General features: G+C 37.6%; 1 protein-coding gene across 2 annotated transcripts; it reads right to left on the reverse strand.

Moving 5' to 3' along the window:
• Positions 1–473: 473 nt before the first annotated feature.
• Positions 474–26,251, reverse strand: LOC112562697 (protein strawberry notch homolog 1-like). 2 transcript variants are annotated; one of them, XM_025236111.1, is made up of 28 exons: positions 26,170–26,251; positions 24,285–24,410; positions 22,531–23,712; positions 21,812–21,908; positions 21,025–21,234; positions 16,220–16,304; positions 15,674–15,764; positions 15,365–15,526; positions 14,408–14,649; positions 13,962–14,115; positions 13,547–13,729; positions 12,729–12,826; positions 11,993–12,132; positions 11,468–11,635; positions 11,071–11,277; positions 10,675–10,811; positions 10,141–10,269; positions 9,590–9,725; positions 9,357–9,469; positions 8,845–9,022; positions 8,577–8,651; positions 8,203–8,349; positions 7,581–7,675; positions 6,976–7,068; positions 6,639–6,785; positions 6,394–6,470; positions 6,021–6,217; positions 474–5,570 (listed from the first exon to the last, which is right to left on the reverse strand). In XM_025236111.1, exons 1-28 carry the CDS (start codon positions 26,185–26,187, stop codon positions 5,269–5,271), a joined length of 4,989 nt encoding a protein of 1,662 aa, XP_025091896.1. In that variant the 5' UTR covers positions 26,188–26,251; the 3' UTR covers positions 474–5,268. The 2 variants fall into 2 exon arrangements, with proteins under 2 accessions (XP_025091896.1, XP_025091895.1); XM_025236110.1 differs by having other exon boundaries at positions 21,812–21,938.
• Between the last annotated feature and the right edge of the window lie 96 nt (positions 26,252–26,347).

The following is a 26,347-nucleotide window of genomic DNA, read 5'->3' on the forward strand; positions in this document are numbered from 1 at the left end:
GGCTTTCACTGGTAGCCAATGAAGAGAGCAAGAAGAGTTGCAGTAGTCTGGACAGAATAAATGAGCAGATGAGAATTTTGATGGTTGAGATGGACAGAGTATATTGCAAATGATTTTGTGGTTATTCTAGGTTAGCAGTCTTATCAGTTTATGGCAAAGTTTGTTTTGTTTTTTACTGCATTTTAAGGATGATGTTATCCAGTTTGTACTATGCTTGTTTACATGAATCTTTCGGTGGTTTGAGATTTGGGTGGATGTATGTTTAATGTCAGTCTATATTTTGTCACCCACTTCACATGCTATTTATTATACAGGTCATCTGGTGATGTATGTCCGCAATACCATACACCTACATGAGTCCATTCAGTGGTGTATGCACTAAATACATCACTGGTGAACCATCTCCCACCTAGGTTAACTGAACTGTAAGGTAAACTGCCCGAGCATGATGTTAAAGGAACACATCACACAAATGCATCAGTGAGCATTTTATTCCTCTTTGCACAAAATTTTATTACACTTCATTCGTTTGTGAAACAACCATGTGCTCAAGCTTGCTTTATCCACCTCTTTCAAAGCAATTCGTGCAACCAATAATAAACACTTTCATAAAAAAACAAAAAAACAATGGTGCAAACATCTACCAACAATCACTTACCATTCTTCTTGATCCACTCATTCCAGTTTTGTACAAAACATACCTTTTAGTTGCCACAACAATTTTTTTTTGGGTGGGGACTTAAGGATGGGGAAAAAAATCTACAAATTAGGGCAGCAGCAAGGGAAGAGGCAACTTTGAACTAAAATACTATTCCATTCATACTAAAGTTTAAGTACCATTGCTTACAGCCTAGAATGTGTAACATGCTAATAGTTGCCCTGAGTTCAGGGTGAAAGACAATGTTAAAGGAACAAGGTCAAATATTTATCATGCATCCAATTATGATAGAAAGGACCCGCAACAAGGTCTGACACAAGATTTATGAATGGTGACAGAACATAATTTGAGCAATCACTATGTACAGATGTGAACAAGACTGCACTACAATTTCCAGAATTCAAGATGTACAACACTTTTTTGGGATCTGACAAACTAATATTTTGAACTACTGAAGACAAACCCAAAGGACCCCAAAACTACAAACTGCAGCATTTGAAAGGTAGCTGAATAAAGAAACACGAAAAAACATTCTATGCTGAACTCTTGATTTTAAGGTTATGGGTATTCGAGTAATTCTACATGATTGTAACCTGCTACAATAAACAGGCAGAGCAGTCTCAAAGAACATGCTTTTAATTTTCATATGGCTCTGAAACAGCTTGCTGCCAAACTGCAGTCAATGAAAATTGTAATGGACTACAAAAATGTTTGAAGAACACTGAATTTCCTTCATACTGGCAGATGACAAAACAGACAATGTAGTACATTAAGGAAATGATCCAACCCTGCACCATCTTCGGTTTGCAAAAAAGCAAAGCAATATCATCCAAATGGATTTACAGCTAATGTGAAATAAATAACTGTCCTGGAGTACCTACCACAAGACACTGACTGTACACATAAAAGACCTGAATAGGTCAAGTATAAATTTGCTGTGAATATTATGCTATCTTAAATGAGTACAAACCATTTTAAAATGTCTTTTCTGCAACTGTAAATGTGGGCAAATACACATTTCACCCCCAACCCAAACTAAAAAAAAAACCAACCCCTAAAACTACTAACACCTTTCCTAGTTAACAAATTCATCTTCTGTACATCTTGCAGATAAATATACAAATAGCACCAATAATGGACTCTGTCCTTTCTGCTGAACACTTATGTTCTCCGAGTAACAGAATACATTACAGAGCACTTTGTCTTCCATTTCACAGCCTTCCACACCATCTCTCTCACTGTATGATGTCTGATAATATTTTGCAATGGGCAAGTTACAATTGTGACATGGGTCATCATTCCTAACACAGAAACAAAAAATGAACCAAGTGCACACTTTTGACAAAAATAGCATTTCCAGAATTCTGCAGTCTCCTTTTGGCCACAAATAGCACACACTTCTAATGAAAATACTGCAATTGGCATGTGGCCAAGAAGGGAACAGCAGGCAAGTATAAGGCAATCCCTCCCACCCCCCCCAAACAAACAAAAAGGACAGATTTAATTGACACCTGACAGTACTGCTTTGTTTGAAACGCCTCGATCCCCCCTACTACCCCATCACCAAGCAGAATCTAGGTCTCACATCCTTACATCAAGACAGGAACTACAAGGGCCTGTACACTTGTATCTGGTAGCAAATCTGATAGTTCCAAATCTTGTCTAGCATGCCCTCTGCTGACAATGTTATTCAATTCTGATGCAGATTTAATAAAAGTGCCTTACATAAAAGTACAATGTTAAGTGCACTTAATGAAATAGGCATTAATGTTTTTGAAATAGCATACTTATGCCTAAGCTTGCAAAAAAAAAAAAAAAAAAAAAAAAAATCTGATTCACTTTCTCTTACCCCTGACTCAAAGTTTCTAAAAATAAAGTACTAGCTGCAACATCAGACTCCACAGGGTGCCTAATGCTTTATGCATAACAGGCACTTGAATCTGTTCATTTTACATTCCTGTTGGTCACGCTGCATCACATAACTGTTAAGATTATCAGCAACTGAATCAACTTTCCACAAAAACAAATAATTAAAAAATGTCAAGTTTCTATTTCTACAAAAGCACACAAAGAACAACTTACTGTCTGTAAAATGTGATCCTCAAAGGTGAAAATGTGGTCAAATTTATTTTTTTTTACACTATATACGTTTCCTTCAAAAAATAACTGATCAAACATGCACACATGCATAAAAACCACAACAATGGAATTCACAGAGCTGTACAAGCAGGAATGGTGGAAGATGGGCATCTGTGCCCATGTTAGCATCACATATCAATCTTTGTTCAAGGTTTACTAAGCAACAAATGCACAGATGATGTTATGCAGTCATAACATTATCTCTGTGTTCATGACATTTCATTACTCATCACAGGGTACTTGACAGAAATAATGAGTCCCCTCTCCCAATCCCAACTTTGTTAAAGTGCTCCAGCACAGAGCAAGAAAAGAAAAGAGGAAGGTGAAAAAGAGAAAACTGCATGAAATAAAAAATGTAATGCACCTAACAGTAAATTTCACTTGGCATGCCTCACTTTGACAGGGCATGATTATATTAATATCACTAAAATAGCAGGGCAACAGGTTTGCACATTATTTCTCTAGAATTATGGCTACAGGAGAGTGAGAGGGTGGTAGTGGTGGGAATTGGTGTTTTATGCTGAGGCTGTATTATGACAAGTCAACCCTGTAAACAGATGCCACATGTAGAGAAAGAACAGCATGTCCGAGATGAGAGCTGAACTCAGGAGAGCTAACCCTCACTGGACTGCCCGGCTATTGAGAAAAAGCTGATGGAAAGAGAAAACAGGTCAAACCACACCTGATAAATAAATAAATGGGCACTGAAAATGCTTGATACAAAGATGGAAAAGTCATGGGCTGGAAAAGTGTGTAAGAACAGCCCATCCTGTCAGATAACGGATTTCGCATGGCATACTATCTGTCATTTGGATATCTTCATGTATTTCTCTTATTATCATGTTCTACATCTTCAAACTTTATGTGTAATTTTAAATGAGCCAAACAATTCTGAAATGATTGTCAAGTTCTAAATACAGCAGCAGATGAATTATGAAATAAAGGATATATGGTACAGCATACATTCGTTAATCTCTGGGTCAGGATGAGACTGAAGCTCGAATGAGATGCTTAGAAATATCACCTGGAAACATGAACACCTGACAAGATGTAGCATTACAATTTTTACTGTCTACTTCTTGGAAATGAAAGAAGAGTATTTTCAAATTGATGAAAATTTCCGTGCTGTTACACGAATAATTGCAGCCCTATGCTCCTTGAGGAGTAACAAGGACTAAACTAAACTACATAAATAACCGAGTTGATAAACTTGGAAGTCATTTTAAAAAAAAAAAAAAAAAAAAAAGGCTATCATAGCAGCTCTTCACCAACTTCTAGAAAACACAATGCCAAGTCGTAATAACTAGGCCGTAACTGTTTAAATAACAGTCATTTGGTGGCCCCCAAGAGAAAGTGAAAGAATGCTATCACAAAGCATGCATACACTTGCCCACAAAAAATATATATAAAGATGAATGCACACACCCACCCATCCCCAACCTAAAGAGACATGAAATGCTGAACCTGGCATAAACATTCATGCTGTGAACAAACTTGTACTTTCCACATCAACATACTACCATTATATCTTTGAGGCAAGCTGTCTGTGGCACTGGTCCAGCAAGAAATCTTGGTATTCTTAGCAAGAAGTCTTAATCTGCAAGTTGCCTTTTTTCTCCCAAATATCGTGAAATCTTGTATTCACAAAGTCACAGTTGGGTTCACACATAGTGAAGGAAGGAAATTCTAAACTGATGAATAGTTGTTTTTGGTAATTCAGTTACTCACAACATGATGGGATGACATAAGAATTTCTCATGTCTAACAGGTAGAAAGCTGAGGGGAAGGGGAATAGATGCAATCAGTTTTGGCTCCTCTTGTAACGTTGTCTTCAAAACACTATGAGCTGGTTGATCACAGAGTGGTATATAGTCAGTCATACACAAAAATAAACAAAAAGTAAAAAAAGTGCTCTCAACCTGGCTACATAACCAGGGGGCCTGCGATCTGTCAAGTGCATAGCTTCTACCTGGGAGAAGTCTTAAAGGTGCACACACTTTTCTCTTTGTCATATTGCTAAATTTAGCATGGTGTAGTTCCTGAGATGACACCAATTAGCTGCAGGTCACATGGAGTGCTGGTTGCTTCTGCACATTTGTCATCCGGCACAGTACTCCAGGCTTCTGAAGGTGCAAGCCAGGCAATAATGAAAATGTTTCCAATATGGGAAGGAGTCTTTGTGGGTAGTTACATCTTCCAAGATGGGAGCAAGATGAAATTCCCTTGTGCTCCTTGAAAGCTGAGTTTGGTCCACAAACCCTTCTCATCAATATGATGAAATCAATATACAAGTTTCCTTTAATATTTTAGTTTCTCCACACTTCAAGCTATTCAATTTCTCCATTGTAAAAAACGAAAGAAAAAGCCCTGATATTTGGCATCAGTTTTTCATATCACACATCAAACCATATGAAACGGTTTACCAAGCACAAAATAAAGATGTCTGCTACAGCCTAATCCCTTCAGAAAGATCACAAGAAGTCAAAGACTGGCATGCTCAAGACGGGCTCCTGAGGAGAAGTCTTGCTCTCTATAGCCTCCTTGGCTTCTTTCACTTCAGAAGAGGTGACAGACTGCATGCTAGTCATGGCACTGGCTTTGACAGCCTCAGCAGCAATCTTGCTGCGGTGTGTGGCAGCTGTAGGGGCCAGCCCCCTTAAGCCGTTTACTGCTGCATCTAGAGACTGATGGTGTTTTTCTGTGTAGGTGCGAGCAGAATCTTGTGATAAAACGTTGGAGAGAGGCTGGACACAGTTGGGCGGAATAAGGCTCCCTGAACACAGAAACATTTTGGAGTGACAGTTTGCTACTTATAGTTCAAATGGCAATTCAACAAATTTAAAAATCTTAAAATTCCTGCATTATGTACTTATGAATATTCTTTCTACAAACACAATTCTCATCTTAATATTTCTTACAAGATTTCCTTCATTCGACACATGTGACTGGCAAATATCTGCATGATGGCCATATAAATGACATGCCCAGAATGATCACATATTCAACATGTCAGGTTAAGAAGACCTTAGATTATCATCATCAGCATTCCCATGAATACACTGGCTGGTTAATAACAAGATCATCATTTGCATTAGCTTAAAAGACCTATGCTCGATGTGGTTGTAGACGGATAGAAAGTATGCCCAGCTACTTTTACATTAGCCTGTTAACCCCACACTGGATTCAAAATTTTAGTGTCACTCCAACTCAACAGGGCTCTTACCAATAATCCTCTGCCCATCATCAGTACGCAGACGAATGATCTGCATTTTGGAGGCTGTGCCACCTGGCAATGAAGTCAAAACACTCTCGACACGACTCCAGACAGACAGCACCGAGCCTGACAGAACGTGGTACTGACGTGTGCGTAACCCAATTTCACAATTCAGTCCAAGACTTGTCTTTTTGCAATGACCATTCCTGCATTGAACATTAAAGTTGCATGCATTCGCCGTCACTTATTACTTTACTTTCTCTTTTATAAAGTGACAATGTTTACTTGCTCAAATAAACACGAGAAACCTGTTTTTAATTTTTTACCAAGACAAAATATTAACAAATCTAAACACATCCCATCCAAATCAAATTTTTTTTACCAGTAGGCATGGATGCAGACATGAGCAGAAGCAAAATATTGATCTTCCCACGAGGACCGCGCTTCATCTGGGACTACCTGCAAATGCATAAAGCAAAACATTCACTTGAGTGTAAAAATGGTAACTCTAAAACTGCAATTAATGTTGAAATAATCAAGTAAATGCCAGTAGTCTAGATACTGATTTTCAAAGTCCATCTTAGTTTTCTAAAGGATTGCATCATCATGCTTTTCTAAAAGACTTACTCGCTTGTACTTTTTCTTTATTTCTTCCAGAGTTTCTACTCTTGACTGCAGCCCTGTGTTTGGCCGATATACATTGTACACTTTGTCTTTTTTCTTGTTCTTGCCTTGTAGCACGATCAAAATTGAAGTGTGCTTGCAATTTCGTTCCTGACATGAAAAAAATAAAACACATCTATTTGAGTAATGTTACACCACCCCTTCTTTGTCTTCTGTGTTACATTGTGGATGCATAATATTTCAAGCACTCTGGGTGTTCTCAAATTAAAAAATAAAAACTGATACCCATGCAGAATACATAATCCTTTCCCACTGAACTTTATTTTGTAGTTTTCTTTACCTGTAGTGAATTGTAGAAACCTTCTTCCAATGTTTTACAGCGCTGCCATAGCTCCATGGCAGATGTCCAAGACATACCCCTCTCAACTTGTACCTTTTGCACATGCAAAACAAGAAAAGTCTAAATGTTTTTGCCAAATTTTTGATAGAGCCAACGAGGGAGAGCAAAAGAAAGGTTTAATTAAAATCATGTTGCACAGTATTTGATGTATAGAAAGAAACTGCGATAAACATATGCGAAGAAACAACAGTACAGGGGAGAACCCAGCGAATAGACAGTGTATTCACAAAGGTAAAAGAGACCCATGCTTTATCCCATAAATATATAGGGTGAAATAAGGATAAATGCTTGCACGTCTTCTAGCTATCCTCTGACATGACTGACATCAGATATCTTCAACAACTTTGATGGTCATGCCTACTGTAGAAAGTGCTGTGAATTTTTCTAATATGGCTAAACTTTGGCACAATGAGTGCCACCAAAACAAGTTGTGGCTAGTTACAGTGGCCCTCACCACACTGCCAGAGTTATTTACTGCATAATACTGCCCACCACTTGTTATCAAGAAGTAAGCAACGGTCACATAAGTGTTTCAAATTGCTTACAGCAGCGAGTTCTGTCTTGGCTGTGTTGGTAGCTGTATTGCCCACAAAAACTCGTGTCTCCATCCGCTTCACCTGTTCCTGTCCAGACCCCAAGTCTGCAAAAAGTCATAAGCTCAGTAATGCTGTTTAAATATATCTTCAGGCTAAAAAAATAAGCTTGCAAGTGATTTAACCCTAAACTAGTTTCTTTTAAATACTAAAACATTAAAGACAGAGAAATTTTCCATAGCTTGGAGATATGCAATTGCTGTCAGACTTATCTCACCAGCTAAACTAGGCTAACCATCTATCTGAGCTTCTGTCAGAAAGAATTTCCTAATTTTAAAAGACAAAGCTTGTTCTTGTAGTAGTTTCTCTATCCTCTCACCAATGTCGCCTCTGAATGAATAACTGAGCTTTATTAACTGTCCCCCCTCCATCCTTTAAATGCAGCATTGCAGCATAGCCAGTAGAATATGCACCTCTAAAATGCTTTCACTGGACGATCTGATCAGTGCTTAGTTTCTAACTACAAGTAAATTACTTGATTTTTCTAAATATTAATATAAAGAAACAAGATGCAGAATCTGCTGATCACTTCTCATTTTCAATTAAAATCAAAGGAAAATGTCAGCAAACTTACCCAAAATTCCCATGTCCCAGCGTCCACTGCGTTTTGCTTCCAAGATAATGGCTGTCAGATTTGTGTTAAAGTAGTCAAACATTGCATTTTGAACAGTAGTTGGCAAGCCCAGTAGTCTGTTTAGGAACTTACTGATGTTGTTGTAATCTGAAAATATCACAGCCACCATTTGAGATGATAGACAGTGATCACTTTGTCTAAAATTAATTTTTAAAAATCTCTGCTCATATGGTAATAGGACATATTAAAAAAAAAAAAAAAAAAAAAACAACTGCTGAAAACATGCAGAAGAAAACAAATTAGTGATAAATAACACACCTCGAGACTAAGTTATTAACATATTATTTACTGCGACAGAAACTGCAATAACACACCCTTTTCAAGAACTGTGATACCCGTGCGTTCATCGGTGCTGATCAGACCCACACCTTCGAGACACTGCTTCACGTCTGCAATAACAAACAGGAAACAAATACATCCCGCAATATGCACCTCAAGATTTCTTAAGCATTCAAAATAGTAAAGGGCAATGAACAATTTTTAAAGATGAGCAACAGATTTTTTTTCTTTCAAGCAAATATAATGAGGACACACACTCATAAACATCCTTTTGATGATGACAGCACTGAATGTTTAACTGACCTTGCAAAAAGTTGCCTTTGTAAGATGCTGGAGGTGCCACGAGAGGCTGATCTACATTGAGGTTGAGGACCGATTTCATGACAGAATCGAGCGCTGCTCGTCCATATTTATTATCAATGTTGAAGCGACTAAGATCACGGCTCTCAGTGGCTCTCCTATCACCATGAGTCAAGGCCCCCTGAACACAAATAAACCCCATTTGTATTGGTAGCCAGAAACAGCTATGATCTCTCCCTTATTCTATTGTGTATTTCAACGCTTTGGAATTTACAGAGATCCATAACCTAGAAAAGCGAGGCTATCAACTGTGCCATATTTTATCACATGGAATAATTTTTAAACAGCAAACTGAAAAATGAACATCTATGAAGTACAGCATTCCAACTCTGCACTATGTACAGTTAATGAAAACCATCAAGGTACAGATGACTTCTAGTCTGTCCTTCATGGATTCGGTAATAAAAAGCCTAGCAACTTTTAAATGCTAATTTATTAGCTCCTCTGATACATACCAGACTTTCCAGACGCTTTGCAACAGTTGCTGCAAAACGGCGCTCGCCAGCAAGCTCCGAAATCAGGAAAACATATTCTGGGGCACTCACTTGGTTAGATCTGTGTGTTCGCCCTGTAAACAAGACAATAACAAGATCATGACTCATGCAGCAATGCTTTGTATGGCCAGCAGCCAGTAGAGAAAGCACTTTTTTTTAAAATAAAAAAAACTGCATAACAAATGAGAGCTCACCAAACTGCTGTATGGCACGGTCTGCGCTCCATGGCAGCTCAAGGGTGACGTGAACACGCCTACGCTGGTTAACAGCTCTACGATCAGCTTGAAGTGAGATACCAGAGCTAGCAGCCTCAGATATTATGGCAATGTTCTGAAACACAAACATCAGCTTTCAGCTATGGCAGCTACAAAACCACATTAAGGCAGACAACGAGATGAAGTTGAATGAACTTCTATGTCACTAATCATCTGGCAATTTCTCTGCATTAATGGGCAACAAGAACTGGCATGTTTCAAACAACTCTAAGCTGCCCTCTGTTTCTACTCTATCACTATCTGAAAACTTCAACATTTACAATGTCAGCTCTGATCTTATTCTATTTTTTTTTCATCTTCTATTTTATTTCAGCAGATTTATTTCAGTCATAAGGTGCAGCAATTTTTCTGCAAACTGGATATTATGTGGTTTAAAAAAAAAAAAAAAAAGGGATAAAAATGCAAAGTTAGCCTTAACATTCCCCACTCCCTTCCTTACCAATTCTCTTAACCACAATACTGATGCTTACCTTCTCACCATCCATGAATCGTTGTTTCTCTGTAAGGTTAAGAATTTCCAGAGGAACGTCAGCCTCGCTACGAGATTCATACTGAATGCCATCATCTCCTTGAACAACTCGTCCCTTTCGACCTGTCATCTACATTCGAAACATTTTTCTTTTATTAGTTAAAAAAACAACCCAACTTGCAGTTTCACATCAGTTCATGCCTTGAGTTACCAGGGAATGTACATTGCAATGCTTTAGTGCATTTAAAAAGAATTGATGTTAGATCTATCACTTCTTTGGACATTACTCAAAAAAAAAAAAATTATTGGTTACAAATCACCCACCTCTACAATGTACAGAAACTGTTCACAAAGTCCCAATAAACATCTAACTAGATAAAATGTTATTTTGCAGGTATTTACCAACCCAAATCCTTTAGATATTTCCGTGCAACTTGATGTGCTTACCCTCACCCCACAAAAAATTATTTTCCTTCAGCTTAAAAGTTATTCCAACTAGGCCACCTGTAACTTATAACCTTAAGCTGCAACAAACCTCTGCAACATTGTCTGGGCCACCAAGTTCATCAATCAGCTGGTCCAATGTGTTAGGTGGCAGCCTCTCACCAAGGCGTTCGATCAGGTTTAGAAGTTCAGACTTCATAGAAAATGCCTTTTCCCACACATCCATACCTTGAAAACAAAAAAATGCACTTTAAAGCTATCTGACAATGGAGGCATGTTCTAAACTAAAAACAAGTACGTTTTTTTCACCTTAGCTGTTGGCTTGACCTAAAACATATATGTTCCCCTCCTCATCTTCTCCTTAACTACTGCAGATACTATATGCTGCTTCCCCAGTGCTACACTTCCTCAAGACTGCTTCCCTAGTGCCAGAATTCATTAGACTACTCCCCTAGAGTCAGAATTGATCAAATGCAATCATATTTACCATTGGTAGGCTCATTAGAAGAACTTCCATTTAGTTTTTCACTGAAGCCAGCATATGAATTGCTTTTTTTTAAGAGACCAGCAGCTGCCAGAGCCTTGTCAAGTTGATTATCTTCTTCATCTGAAGATGACTTTTTCACTTTTTTCTTCTTTTCTTTCTTCTTTTTTGGAGGTTTAGTCTTCTTTTTGGATTTCTTCAACCATGGATCTTTAAAAATAATTATAAATAACAAGCATAAATATCAGAACCAGGAAACAAAGCCAAGAATAAAGGATGGGTTAAAAAAATACACCACCTCATTAATCAGCTACAAAATCAAATTCCGTTTTATTTAAGAATAGTTATGCACAATCAAACCACCAAAGAATCAACAAAAGTTTTTAAGCTAGTAACTCACCGTCATCACTATCAGAACCACCATGACCAAAAGGATTATGATTATCATCACTGTCAGAGTCAGAATTTGCACTCAAGTCAAAGTCGCTAGCTTCTGAAGCTGAGGAGCTGGAATCGCTGGAGTCACTGCTTTGAACTTTCTGGCGCTTTGTTGCTGGAGTATCACTTTCTGTTTGAGAGACAAAAACACTTTAAAGACTCTTATCTGTAGTGTCCTACAACACTTTTCTGCCTGTTTTAAATTTGTTTTGTAATTAAATTAAAAAAGAAATAAACCTAAAACCTACTTGGTTGAAATGCAGTCATGAAACCTTTTCCTGCTTATCTAAGCAATTTGTGTTATCGGTGGCAAAGAGTTTCCTCTCTAAATGTATTGTTTCTTTTTCTAGTGATTTTTGATTTATTGATTAATGCATTAATATGAATGTGACAGATACCATAACAAACAAATTCTAACCCTTTTATCACCAAAAGATTATTGTAGTTGTGCAGAATATATATTGGATTACCAAGACACAGAACTGACCTCTTTTCCTTTTAAATCCTGCGCCATCAAGGCTTTCAGCATTGTCACGCTGAGCATAGTTGCTGAGCCCTAACATGTCAAATGCCTTGCGACGATCTGGGGCAGGAAAGTGTTTCTCCACCAATGTTTGAAAAACACCTCTGAGAACAGAAAAAGGAATAGTTTTAGTCACTTTGGGAATGAAGGTTCAACTTGGTTTAATGCTGGAGTTTGATAACCTACACGAAGAGCATTAGTTCAAAAGAATGTACTTTGGCCAACAGCTGCTGTTTTTGGCAAGGCTATCTAAAAGTACAGAAGCTTAATACCTTTAAAGGCTATCCTAAAGACTACAGGACTAGTTTTACAAAAATGTATTGTAAATTTTTTTCCAGACATTCACAAGATGATTGATCTGAATTCAATGTAATGAAGGCTGCAGCTTCTTTTTGGGTATATTCTTAATAAACAATGCCCAATGAACCAACTTTGTGACATCTTTTCAGCCCCAGAAAATGCTGGATCTTGTATATGGTACAGACTATTTTTTCTCTCAAATTTCGGTAACAAGCACATAAAAATAAATTTAACCTACTAGTTGGAATAATTCTGCACTTAAATAAGTCTTTCAGTTGCTGTTTTAAAATGACTCCTGGTATGCATGGCAACAATAAACTACAAAATCAAAAAGTGGGAAAATGAAACATTCCCATCTCAATTAGCTGAAACATAATCAATGAGAGAATTACAATCTTACTTAGCTGTGGACACAAAGTCATTCAACTCTCCTCCCATCTCCTCCACCTGCTCCAGAGTCCTTGCCTCCCCTGTTGACTGCAGGCCAATAACAACACACTGCAACAGAGGTGACTTTCTTTCAGCTTTGTCTACAACCTTCCTTCCTCAATGAACAGCCCACTAGAATAGATTTCTATTCAAGCCAGTATTTAAAATGTAATATTAATAGTAATAGCAATATATGCTACCAATATGGCCTTTAAAGTTTTTCCAATTAAAAATACTGATCTCATTTACCTTGCAAATTAAAATAATGCAAAAAGAAATATTTCTTAAAAGAATAAACTATCGGGTTTAGTCCCCCCCCCCCCAAAAAAAAAAAATATAAAAAAAGGGGTGGGTGGGGAGAGTAGGAAATCAGATACCTAATAAACTATTTTATTCTACGGTTATTCCTTTTCTTATATGCAAGACATGACTTATTTATCCCTTTTACAAAAAACAAATAAAATGAATGTAATTTTAAACACCTTGTCTCTGAGCTGTACACCAAGAAAAGGGAGAAAAATAGAAATAGCTTAAAATATTTTTTTTTAAAAAACTGAAAAACCACCATTAAAGATTATGCCAATGGCAGAGAATATACCCTATGACAAAGTTTATGTTGAAGTTTGATACTTTCACAAAGTCAGGACTAGGAGAGGGGATGCATCATTTTTGTCAAGTACCCTGTGAAAAATAATGAAATTTCATGAACAAAGACATGGTATTAATGCCATGACTGCAGAACAACTCCACCACTCTTTACCAAGTCTATATCCAAGCCAGAGACATTACCTTTCCTGCCTTGACAGCTTCCCGAACTAATGCCACACAATGTGGGACTTTAGCAGAGATGCAAAGGTATTTGAAAAACCGCTGATGAGCAGACCAAAACTGTCCCCACATTGACTTTCGCATGCGATGCTCGGCTTGAATTAAATCTGCAGCTTTTTGAAACATGGCTCTTGCCTCCATCCACTGTCAATACAAACATTGTATGTGCTTGAGACACTGTAAGTGAGACATTTTTCAGTTTACTTTAAAAAACCAAACAAAAAACACCAACTAGCAAAAACATCAAACCAAAGGTATACAGGTAACAGCTCACATCACCAAACATAATGTCCCACAAAGATGGGTTTTCTCAGGAATACTTTAAAAAATGGTCACTTGACAAGCAGAGGGTTAGATCACACTCTTCGACACTCACCAACTCGGCCGCATCATCATACACTTTCTTAAATTCAGAGTCCAGTGGAATCTCTTCAATGCGAAATGTAACTCCCTGGAAACTAAGCTGGCGTGCAATGTACATGCCCCGGAGCTTCATGTCCATAGCAACCAACTCCATGGCACCAACTCCCCTGCACACAAGGTACCATCGGATCTTTTAATTCTGATAAATTTGTCCCCAGCCACCAACATCCATCTCACCATTAAAAGGAAAAAAGGATTTCTTCCTAACCATTAATTCATTCCTGAAAACGTATAAAATCAAACTTTGTCAGCAAGAGAACAGTAGTATATGCAATGATTTAAGACCGTTTTTTTCTGTCTGCTGCATTCTAAATACTGGATACATGATTAAAGTACGACATGGAATTTTCTGGCAACAAACAAGTCCACGATGGCATGGCAATGAGAAAAGACGCATACCTACGTTCCACAGCCTGAATGAAGTCATTAAACTCCTTGAAGGGTGTGCCAGGACCCCAGAGACCAAGGCGTGTCATATATGCCATGTTTTTTGGCTCAGAAGCACCAGTGGCACTGGCATAGATAACACGAGCTTTTGGCAGTCGATTCTGAAGTTCTAATACTGTCTGCCCTGTTTTGGTAGGTTTACTGGATCCCGTCGGACACAAATTTTTGGCTTTGTGACACTCGTCAAACACAATCTTTGAAGTCAAGGCCAACAAGAAAATGTTACAAAAGGTAAATAATTTCAGAAACGAACAGTCTGTCACACAATGCTTTTTTTTCTTTGAAATCTGCACTGATAAAAGTTACAAATTTAAATAACCTGAAAGATTGTTACTAGTTTCCTATGTCACATCCCAATGCTCTGCAAGTGGTCTTACAAATAAAATATGAACCATTGTTTTATAACTGGGGAATCACTAACCGTTTAAGGGAAGAAAATGCTGACATATTTCTGTGTTACTTTCCACAAAAATATATTATGGTTATTACACAAACAGAAACATCTAAAGAAATCAATGAGCGATATATCAACCAATGTATTTCCTCAATTGTTAAAAACTATTTCCTACTCAATAAAGTTATTCTAATGACTAAAATGATATTCTCAAAAAATGATGCTGTAAAAGTCAATGAGTCATGCAACTGTGTTTAGAGTTCCCTCCACTTACCTGTCCTCCATTTTAATTTTCATTTACAGATATGATACACAGAAACAAACCCTTCATGCTCATTAAAAATATTTGAAATCTATACTTCAAAACTGCTCTATCTGAATGAACAAGAATCATATCCGCCTTAGCCTAAGTTATGCAAATGTTGGATTTTGAATATCATATGAAAATGGTATGCACAGGGGTGAAAGAGGGAAAAAAAAATTCACAATAATCCATCTTTTGAATTAAAGGATACAACACCATCAAAGTCCTTTCCACACCACTTCAGGAGTTGTTTTAAACGGGTACGATATTTTCCACCTGACTGACTCTCTCCAATCAGTGAGGAATATGTTGCAAAGATGACACCTTTTTTGACACTTCCATTCTCTTTGGATGAAATCTTTGCATACTTGAACTACAAAGACGAAAAATTAATGTGATCAGTTACTGGTCTTTATTTCATCAAAATGCCCACTCATAAACTGATGTGCAGAAATTTCCTAAGTGAAAAAAAGGGGAATACAGAGAACTGTAGTGAATGCATTGTGCCTGCAATTCTTACTTTGTTCAGGGGATAGACTTCAATTTTTCCAGCACCGATGTCTCGCAAATCTCGCTCTGCATCAACTCGAAGATCATTTGAAACACTCAGCCTGTGCACAAAACAATCAAATTTTAAAACCTTGTTATGTCCAGACGTTTAGTGCAAACAACAGACATAAGTCCTGAGAACTCCACAATAACAGCCATTAGTCAGATTCAAGCCACTGGCTGCATTTGTAAAGCTCCAAAAAAATTATAATCAATTCATTCCAGAAAATTTCATTCAAATTCTTGAACCTCATCTAAGGCCTATCATTACAGATCAGAGAAAAATCATGTATTTGGCTCAAAATTTGTCATCATCAATGAGGTCAACAAAAAAATCTTTATGCAGTACTAGCAGGTTCATAATTTGTACGAGCAGAAACATCTAAAGAAATCAATGAGTGACCAAGATGGTATTTATTAGATGCATATTCATGCATTTCCTCAACAGTTAAACTATTCTCTGTTTAGTTCCTTATTTCAAGAAATAAAAGCAGCTTTAAATTCTTAGTGGACTTACCAGAGAGCACGCTTTCTACCCAAAAGATAATTTTCATAAATTATTCCAGCAACTGTTCGACCCTTGCCTACACCAGCACCATCACCTGCCAAAATAAAAAGCCAACAGGTTTTAACTGATAGCAAAAACTTGAATATTAATAATCACCAATGACCAACTGTATACATATAAAAAAAAAAGCTATTTGGTCTACAAACAGATGCTGCAGTTTCTTTCCTGTAAAATGCACAAAAAAAAGTAGTATCAATGAATGCTTGAAGTATGCACCTTTACTTATGCTGAGAAATAATGTGACTGTAAAGAATGATGCTTCCTATCTAAACATTACCAGGGCAGCTAGAATTTGATCCATGCTGAGCACAAATGTGCAGCTCACACCAGAGGTGGGACTTGTCAGATCATGTTACCAGTCAGTAGTTAGTTAGAAATGTACATTTTTAGCCAAAACCATAACACTTTACTCTTAACCACCAACTTCTAAAAAAATTTTTTTTCTAAGGCCTATCTTTGAAAATCATTATGAAATAAGTATCAGTCTGAGGAATCAGTCACCAGAGACAAGGCTTATTAAAGAGTCGTCACTTTTATTATATTATTTCTTTTTAACATACTATCGTGCTGGCTATCAACTAAAGCTATAAATGTCCACTGACACATCAACATTTCAGGCAAGGCTGCAAGTTTGCCTGTCCTTTCTAATAAAATGTCTGTCCTGTTTTAACATAAAGTTACAAAAAAATACAAAGTGAAAGATAACATATTCATTGCTAGAATTAAAACAGCGCTAGAAAGATCAACTAGACTGAAAGGAAAAACCTGCATTATTTCATGTTACATGGCAACAACTGTCTGTCATCAAATCTTTGTCTTTAGAAATTCAAACAGAATGTTTTTTTCCCGATATTACAAGACAGCCTTGTCTCAGGCCTATCATTGAGAATCACTGTGAAATCAGTAAATAAAGCTCTAATGATTCATCACAGACAAGGCTGCATTTGAGTTCACACACATCTATTCATGGGCAGACAGCCTATTCCCATACACTAGTGTTGGATATGAACTATAACTGTCAATGCCTGCAGATGCAACAGAAGCTTAGGACACAATATACATCCAGTGTGTTAATCATTTTCAGAAGTCGTTACCCGTCATATTGCGTCAAAGCGGAGTTAAATCTTACTCTTCATTTTGAAAGGTAGTTGAGCAACAGATACCTTTTTTTTTTACGTCAGAAAACAAGATAGCCCTCTCTGAAGCCTACCACTGGAAATCCATGTGAAATCAAAAGTACAGCACTGCACAGCAGCTCTTTTCTGATATTACGCCAGCCTTGTCTCAGGCCTATCATTGAGAATCACTGTGAAATCAGTAAATAAAGCTCTAATGATTCATCACAGACAAGGCTGCATTTGAGTTCACACACATCTATTCATGGGCGGACAGCCTATTCCCATACACTAGTGTTGGATATGAACTATAACTGTCACTGCCAACAGATGCAGCAGAAGCTTAGGATAAAATATACATCCAGTGTGTTGATCATTTTCAGAAGTCGTTACCCGTCAAGTGCTGAATCAGTTGCGTCAAAGCGGAGTTAAATCTTACTCTTCATTTTGTAAAGGTAGTTAAGCAACAGATTCCTTTTTTATGTCAGAAAACAAGATAGCCCTCTCTGAAGCCTACCACTGGAAATCCATGTGAAATCAAAAGTACAGCACTGCACAGCAGCTCTTTTCTGATATTACGCCAGCCTTGTCTCAGGCCTATCATTGAGAATCACTGTGAAATCAGTAAATAAAGCTCTAATGATTCATCACAGACAAGGCTGCATTTGAGTTCACACACATCTATTCATGGGCAGACAGCCTATTCCCATACACTAGTGTTGGATATGAACTATAACTGTCACTGCCTACACATGCAACAGAAGCTTAGGATAAAATATACATCCAGTGTGTTAATCATTTTCAGAAGTCGTTACCCGTCAAGTGCTGAATCAGTTGCGTCAAAGCGGAGTTAAATCTTACTCTTCATTTTGTAAAGGTAGTTAAGCAACCGATTCCTTTTTTATGTCAGAAAACAAGATAGCCCTCTCTGAAGCCTACCACTGGAAATCCATGTGAAATCAAAAGTACAGCACTGCACAGCAGCTCTTTTCTGATATTACGCCAGCCTTGTCTCAGGCCTATCATTGAGAATCACTGTGAAATCAGTAAATAAAGCTCTAATGATTCATCACAGACAAGGCTGCATTTGAGTTCACACACATCTATTCATGGGCAGACAGCCTATTCCCATACACTAGTGTTGGGTATGAACTATAACTGTCACTGCCAACAGATGCAACAGAAGCTTAGGACACAATATACATCCAGTGTGTTAATCATTTTCAGAAGTCGTTACCCGTCATATTGCGTCAAAGCGGAGTTAAATCTTACTCTTCATTTTGAAAGGTAGTTGAGCAACAGATTCCTTTTTTTTTACGTCAGAAAACAAGATAGCCCTCTCTGAAGCCAACCACTGGAAATCCATGTGAAATCAAAAGTACAGCACTGCACAGCAGCTCTTTTCTGATATTACGCCAGCCTTGTCTCAGGCCTATCATTGAGAATCACTGTGAAATCAGTAAATAAAGCTCTAATGATTCATCACAGACAAGGCTGCATTTGAGTTCACACACACACACATATATTCATGGGCGGACAGCCTATTCCCATACACTAGTGTTGGATATGAACTATAACTGTCAATGCCTGCAGATGCAACAGAAGCTTAGGACACAATATACATCCAGTGTGTTAATCATTTTCAGAAGTCGTTACCCGTCATATTGTGTCAAAGCGGAGTTAAATCTTACTCTTCATTTTGAAAGGTAGTTGAGCAACAGATTCCTTTTTTTTTTATGTCAGAAAACAAGATAGCACTCTCTGAAGCCTACCACTGGAAATCCATGTGAAATCAAAAGTACAGCACTGCACAGCAGCTCTTTTCTGATATTACGCCAGCCTTGTCTCAGGCCTATCATTGAGAATCACTGTGAAATCAGTAAATAAAGCTCTAATGATTCATCACAGACAAGGCTGCATTTGAGTTCACACACATCTATTCATGGGCAGACAGCCTATTCCCATACACTAGTGTTGGATATGAACTATAACTGTCACTGCCTACAGATGCAGCAGAAGCTTAGGATAAAATATACATCCAGTGTGTTGATCATTTTCAGAAGTCGTTACCCGTCAAGTGCTGAATCAGTTGCGTCAAAGCGGAGTTAAATCTTACTCTTCATTTTGTAAAGGTAGTTAAGCAACCGATTCCTTTTTTATGTCAGAAAACAAGATAGCCCTCTCTGAAGCCTACCACTGGAAATCCATGTGAAATCAAAAGTACAGCACTGCACAGCAGCTCTTTTCTGATATTACGCCAGCCTTGTCTCAGGCCTATCATTGAGAATCACTGTGAAATCAGTAAATAAAGCTCTAATGATTCATCACAGACAAGGCTGCATTTGAGTTCACACTCACACACACACACATATATTCATGGGCAGACAGCCTATTCCCATACACTAGTGTTGGATATGAACTATAACCGTCACTGCCTGCAGATGCAACAGAAACTTAGGATAAAATACAATGATATAGTATACAATTTTTCAGTGAATATCCCATATCTTAAGCCCTCTACTTACAATCCATTGCGCCAGAAAATATATAGATATTCACAGATAAGGCTGCACGAACATAACTGCAGTATTGCATCTGCAAGTGTTTTGAGACCTTTGATCAGTCCATATAATCAGCTAATGTAATAGCAGTCATAATCACACAGTAAATGACCAGGGTCTAGTGGATTAACAACCGAATAGACAAGGATATTTATAAGGAGATAGCTGTTCTTCTAGCCCTAAATATTAGAGAATACAAAGCGTTTTGGGGCAATTCATGTCTTCTTGTGATCTACACATGGGCAGTGGCAAATTTCTTTTTTTTTTTTACAATTTACAGATAACATTTGATCATGTACTCATAAAAATGAATCTACTGGGTTACATGACATGAGTCAACAGTTTGAGAAGCATGCTTCTGGCAAAAACCATCTAATCTTACTATGCAACTAAAACAAACCCACCACCAAGCAACTTTGTCTCAGACCTATCATTGAGATTCACTATGAAATCAGTATATGAAGCTCTAAGGTTCATCCCAGACAAGGCTGCATTTTAGCGTTTATACTGATGAGTGGATAGCAGTTTATTAAGTTTTTCTCTCTGATCAATGCCCACTGACATAAGAGTGGTCACATTTAAGCAGCGACAGCCCAGGTGCTGCTAGTTAATACTATTCAAAAGCCCTTAAAGGGCAAGCACTCAAGGAAAGGCATCATGCATGTCCATACATCGTGTGCTATATACAATAGAGAATCTAACATACATGGAGTTAAGGTTTGTTAATTTTAAACTTGAATTTATAGAAAGCACAAACAAAATGTATTCACAGATAGCATTTAATGCTGGGCAGACCTAATCAACAGCTAATCAATCCACCGAAAATTTTAATTTGGGGATCAAAAATGTCAATTTTTTTTACTTTTTTTAGTCTTGTAAAAGTCACAAGCTATACAAAATTTAACAGCAGCTTGTTTTATATGTTAAAAAAAAAAAGCCTTGTCTCAGGCCCATCTGAGAATCAGTGTAAAATCAGTGCAAAAAAGCTCTTAAGGATGCATCATAGATAAGAATACTTACAAGAGCAGCCAGTTGTACCCAATGCCTAAATATTATGTCACACAGAAATGTATATTACCTATAAGATAACCAGCACGTTCTCCACTTGGCAGGATAGTTTCATGCTGTTGTGATGCATATGTGATCGACTCAAGTTGTAATGCTGATAACACTCCACTGTCAATTACACTCTCTGGGACTGACAACCGGTATCGTACATCAGGAGGCTCTACACTTGAAAGTGAGCTGGTCTCAACCACTGGGTCTGGATGCTTCTCACCAATCTTCACTGTACAAAAAAAAAAAAATATATATATATTTTCTCAAGTAAATTAGAAACATTACAGCAAAAAATTTACAATTTACATAATTTGTAATAGGTACTATGATTTTTATTATGAGTTTTAACTACAGTATTTATACACTTGACGAGTGTGACCTGTGAAATTTGTAAAGGCTAATAAGTACAGCCAATGCAAATGATCACAAAGAGTTGCCACAGCAGTAATCCTACTGGTATGAACTTAACAGCCTGTATTGTGTAAATGAAACTATCATTTAGATTCAGAGATTTATCATCTTAAAACAAACTACACACAGTCACTCAAAAATAATTCTACACCTGGGTTAGCCTTTAAGAGACAAAAGTGCAAGTCAAAGTATAATCAAATGCATTAAAAGCAAACAAAAGATTACAGATGCAACAACTTTCACAGCCAAGCCTATATGAACATCTTGTCTCAAGCCTATCATTAAAAATTCATGATGGATTCAGATAGCTTCAGCCCTGAAAGTTTTATCACTGAGAAGGAAACTAGTTAAAACTGAAAATTTCCCAATATATCAGAATCCAAATTAACACATACACTTGCTAGGCATATACTCGGCATAAGTTTCAGCATGACCAAGTTCCTCAACCTCTTCAGCCACTTCCTCCTCCTCATTATCTTGAAACTGAGAGGCCTGTAAATGTTGCAACTTCAGAGTATCAACCTAAGCATAAACCAGTCTCACATGTTAAACAAAGGCATCCCACAGTTTCAAGTATTCTGTACCTGTTTTTTTATTTTAGAGGAAAACAGAAAGCACCACTAAGATGAAAGAGGCATAAATATGCATACGCTATCAGGAAAAAGAAGAAATGTACAGATGCTAATATATATATAAGAAGGGATAAATATGTCACAGAAAAAAAGTATCCAGCAATAATCTAACAAAGGATGCTAATGGTTTCATTAATAGTTTTTATGATTTAGAAATTGTCTGAATGCTTCAGTAAAAGTAACACCAACATATCACAGAAGTGCAACGAATTGCGAAAAAAAAGGGTTTTTAAAAATAATAAAAAAATTTTATATTCTTGACATCACTGACACCCATGGTGACATAGTGGCAAAATCATGCCAATTATGTTGTCTGCTTTGTTCAGCTGATAAAAGACGCTTTCTAAGGAATAATCCCTCCCAATGTCATCTGCCTTCTGGTTGAATAGGGATTTGTGACATCCTCACATTTTTATCATTTGCAACCCCTAATCCCCGAATAAAAAAACCCAACCAAAACCTCCCTCAAAATATCTCCTTACCGTTCGAAAGTGTCCAGTAGACCAAATGCGGGACAACTCCTTTCCAGACACATTGGCTTTAACATTTGGCCCATTAGCTGAAACAAAACTCTCACTGCCACTGCCAAACTGTTGAGTTACAATGGTTGGGACATTCACACTGTAAGAATTGTTTAAAGATGAATGGCCCAAATTGTCACTGCCAACCCCAGTCTTTTGTGTCACTATGGTAGGTATGTTTCCACCAAAAGCTGGAGACCCACTAGGTAAAAGGGAGTGGCTGTCCAGGGAAGGACTGCTGGACGAATTGCGAAGACCTAGAGTGTGCACGGAGGAGAAAGCAGCTGAGATCATTTTCCCACCGGTAAGTCCTGCTTTGCTCACAACATGCACAGGTGAGTTGCTGCTCAGAAGGGATGTAGTCTTCACACTGCTGACAGAGCCAGACTGCAGGATGCTTCTCTGTTGTGGACCTGCCGCACTTTCACCTGAAGCTAACCCATTGGCAATGACAGTTGTTGTGGCCACAGGTTTTGTAGGAGGTGCCACGCGCACCACCTGCTGTCCATTGGCACCGATAAGCATCCGTGTGCCCCCAGCAGTGGTCTGAAGTATCTTTTGCTGGCCATTAATGTTGGCAACAATGACTTGATGCTGCCCATTTGATGATGGCCTGATGGGGCACAGAGTATGACCATTTTGGGCCAACACAATCTTTTGAGTGGTCCCACTTCCATTCCCTGCCACTGCATTGCCTGACCCCTGAGTTGTTAAAATGACCTTCTTGCTGCCCAGCGAGACACTACCTGATGTTTGTGGAACACGAGTGATGGTGAAAATCTGTGGCTGACGAGCACCCCCAGCAGCACCTGGCAAAGCAGAGCCCACTACCTGCCTAATCACAGCTGGGTTTCCATTGGAAAGTTGAACTCCACTCACAGTAGAACCTGTCCTTTGCAGAAGAGAATTGGGGGTAGACAGACGGATTATTTTGGTGACTGGCGTGCCAGATCCTTGTGGATTAGTACCCTGAACCACCTTGACAGTGGGGAGATTCTGTGGTCTTGTGGGCACAGCATGTGGTGGTGTGACCAGCCTTATGTTGCCTAGCTGTCCACCTGAAGGTCGAACAGAGATGACTTGGCTGGTAAGATTGGACGCTGGTGAGGCAGGAATGGCTGGAATCACCTGCCCAGATGGGACCTTGCAGACACAACAACAATCTTACAAAATGATGGAACAATTTATGCACTAAACCCTACTTAACCCATTACTAATCTTACACTTTTCACAAAATAGCAGTGACTACGCATTACCAATGCTAAATATATTTTTTCCCTCTACATAAAGTAATATCAGAAAAAGACTACAATATTTCTTTAATTGTTACTAAAATAAATGATAACAGAAAAAAAGAAAAAGACAATAAGTTAAGGCAAAAATATCTTTCCATGGAAAATGAGGCTGCGCCTGACAGGCTGAGTTGCTTTGTTCTCCAGCAATTTTTCTGCTAACACTGAGTATATAAATTTAAAAAAAGACAAAACGATAAGGTATCTATCAAAATCTTAACAGTGACACTGATGTCTTGTAAATGCAATACTACAAGAAACAACCCTTAACCAAATATATAAAAATGACAAACAAAAAAAAACCAAAACTTGTGAATGTTAGCAAGGTTTTTAATAAGCAATGTTGTTTACTTGCAAAAATATAATAAAAATGAATACTACTGGCTTAATCTTCTCACTATAGGAAAAAGTCAACATTCTTACTTGCTGTGACACAGAACTGTATGCAATGCCTGATGATTCAAAGCTGAAGTCATCTTCGAAATCATTTCCAGTAATACCGGACTCATTCAAGGCAGCAGACAATAAATCAGAAAAGTCTCCAACACTCTGTTAAGTACAAAATATAGCCATATAGGTATACAAGCAGGTATATAAAATATGCAATTTTATTTGCTTGATATATTTTGCTTTATTCAGCATATTTGTCACTTTCCCAGTCTAGCAGAAAATAATGGTTCAAACAATGTAAGGAAGGAAAAGGTATCTGCTGCGCCAGATGGAGACTATTTGCAACGCATGACCAATAGGATAGACAACACCCTGTTGGCTCCTCACCTTTCCCACCTTGTATCACTTCATCCAGCTCCAAGGTATAAGTTCAACCTTTCACCATTTATTTTACTCTTTGGTTTTAGATTTATTTCGCTTGACTGTTTTATACAAATTCCAAAATAATGGACTAATACAGTAAAACAATCTAAAATTTAAGCAATCCTACTAATTAAATAGTCTGTATAAAAGAATAGACTTCAGGAGAATCAAAAAGGATTTTGTTGTTCCCAGTGTGATACACGGTAAAACTGTTAACTCTTTCAGGTACCTGGGAACTGTTTTTGATTGGCAGCTCAAATGGAATCTAAACATCAAATACATTGTTAAATGTGGCCAACAAAGAATGTACCTTCTTCGTAAGCTCAATAGTTTTTCAGTTAGTCAAGCAATCCTAGGTCGTTTCTACCAGTCATTTATTGAGTCTTTTATCCTTTTCATTTGTATGCTGGTTTCACAATCTCTCTGTCCATGATAGGAACAGTCTGAACAGTATTGTCCACATCTGTTCTAAGATAATCGGTGTTGGACAGAGGGATTTAGTAGTTTAAGTAGTTTTTAGTAGTTTAACAGAGGGATTTAGCTTCTTTCTGTGATCAACAAATATTAAGGAAAGCTTCGTGCATTTTGTCAATACCTGAACATGTACTAACGAGAGAATTTGTATTATTAAGTTCAGGCAAACGTTATTCCATGCCAACATAAAAAAGTAACAGACACCTGAAATTGTTTTTGCCATCTGCAGTCCAGCTGTTCAACCTCAGATGAAGTGGCAGTGGTGTGTGATGTTGTAGGTGCGCACATGTTTATTCTTGAGGCAACTTTGTTGTTTTATAGTATATATATATAATTGTCACTTGCCTTCCCTTCACGTGCTAATGTACATCTTAATGCTGCACCTTGCAATGAACTTGTTCTACTTTTATTTTTAACTTTTTGGTACTATAGCACCTTCCCATGTCAAATTGCCCACTGGGACAAATAAAGCTGATTACTGTCATTACCTTCATATATGATTAAAGCAAAACTCAATATAATGAAAAGTTGCTATCTGAGCTTAAGGACTCAAACCTTTCATCTATTTTAAGTTTTTTAAAAAGGCATTAACATCACTAGTGCATTAAATGGGAAAGGAACATGTAGAAAGACTGATGTGCGTGTGTAAACATCCCAGTACTTAAAAACGAAAACTTTTGCATCTTTAATAAATTTCAGCAATGTATATGTTTATTTTTTAATATTGTTTACATTTAACCTTTGTATATGCAACATGTATTTCACACGAATAATTCTATCAACCTAGGTAATCAATGAAGGTGTCATTGCTTCTCAGTATACGACTAAACCGCGTGGACGTAAGGATGACCCCTTGGCTGACTCGAAAGATCTCATGTCATAGCGATGCACTATCCATGATAAATAAAAATGAAAGAAAAGAAAAAGGTTGAGCGTTTAATAAGATTTCTGATTAATATTTAACAAACAATAAACCCAATATTAGAAATCTGTCACAGGCTTATGCGTCTTAGACACTCACGCTTGTTTCTGTTTCCATTCTTGTTTCAGAGCGTAATGCGTGGTTTCTGACCGACCATTCCCTCGGCCATATCTAAATTTACCCATGAGTCAGTGCGCTGAGCGAGATCACACAATATACTTTTAATTTTATTTTAAAATAGAAATAACTTGCAAAAATTTAGTTTTCATATATTTTA

Source organism: Pomacea canaliculata, linkage group LG4, assembly GCF_003073045.1.
Source record: "Pomacea canaliculata isolate SZHN2017 linkage group LG4, ASM307304v1, whole genome shotgun sequence".
Taxonomy (NCBI): domain Eukaryota; kingdom Metazoa; phylum Mollusca; class Gastropoda; order Architaenioglossa; family Ampullariidae; genus Pomacea; species Pomacea canaliculata.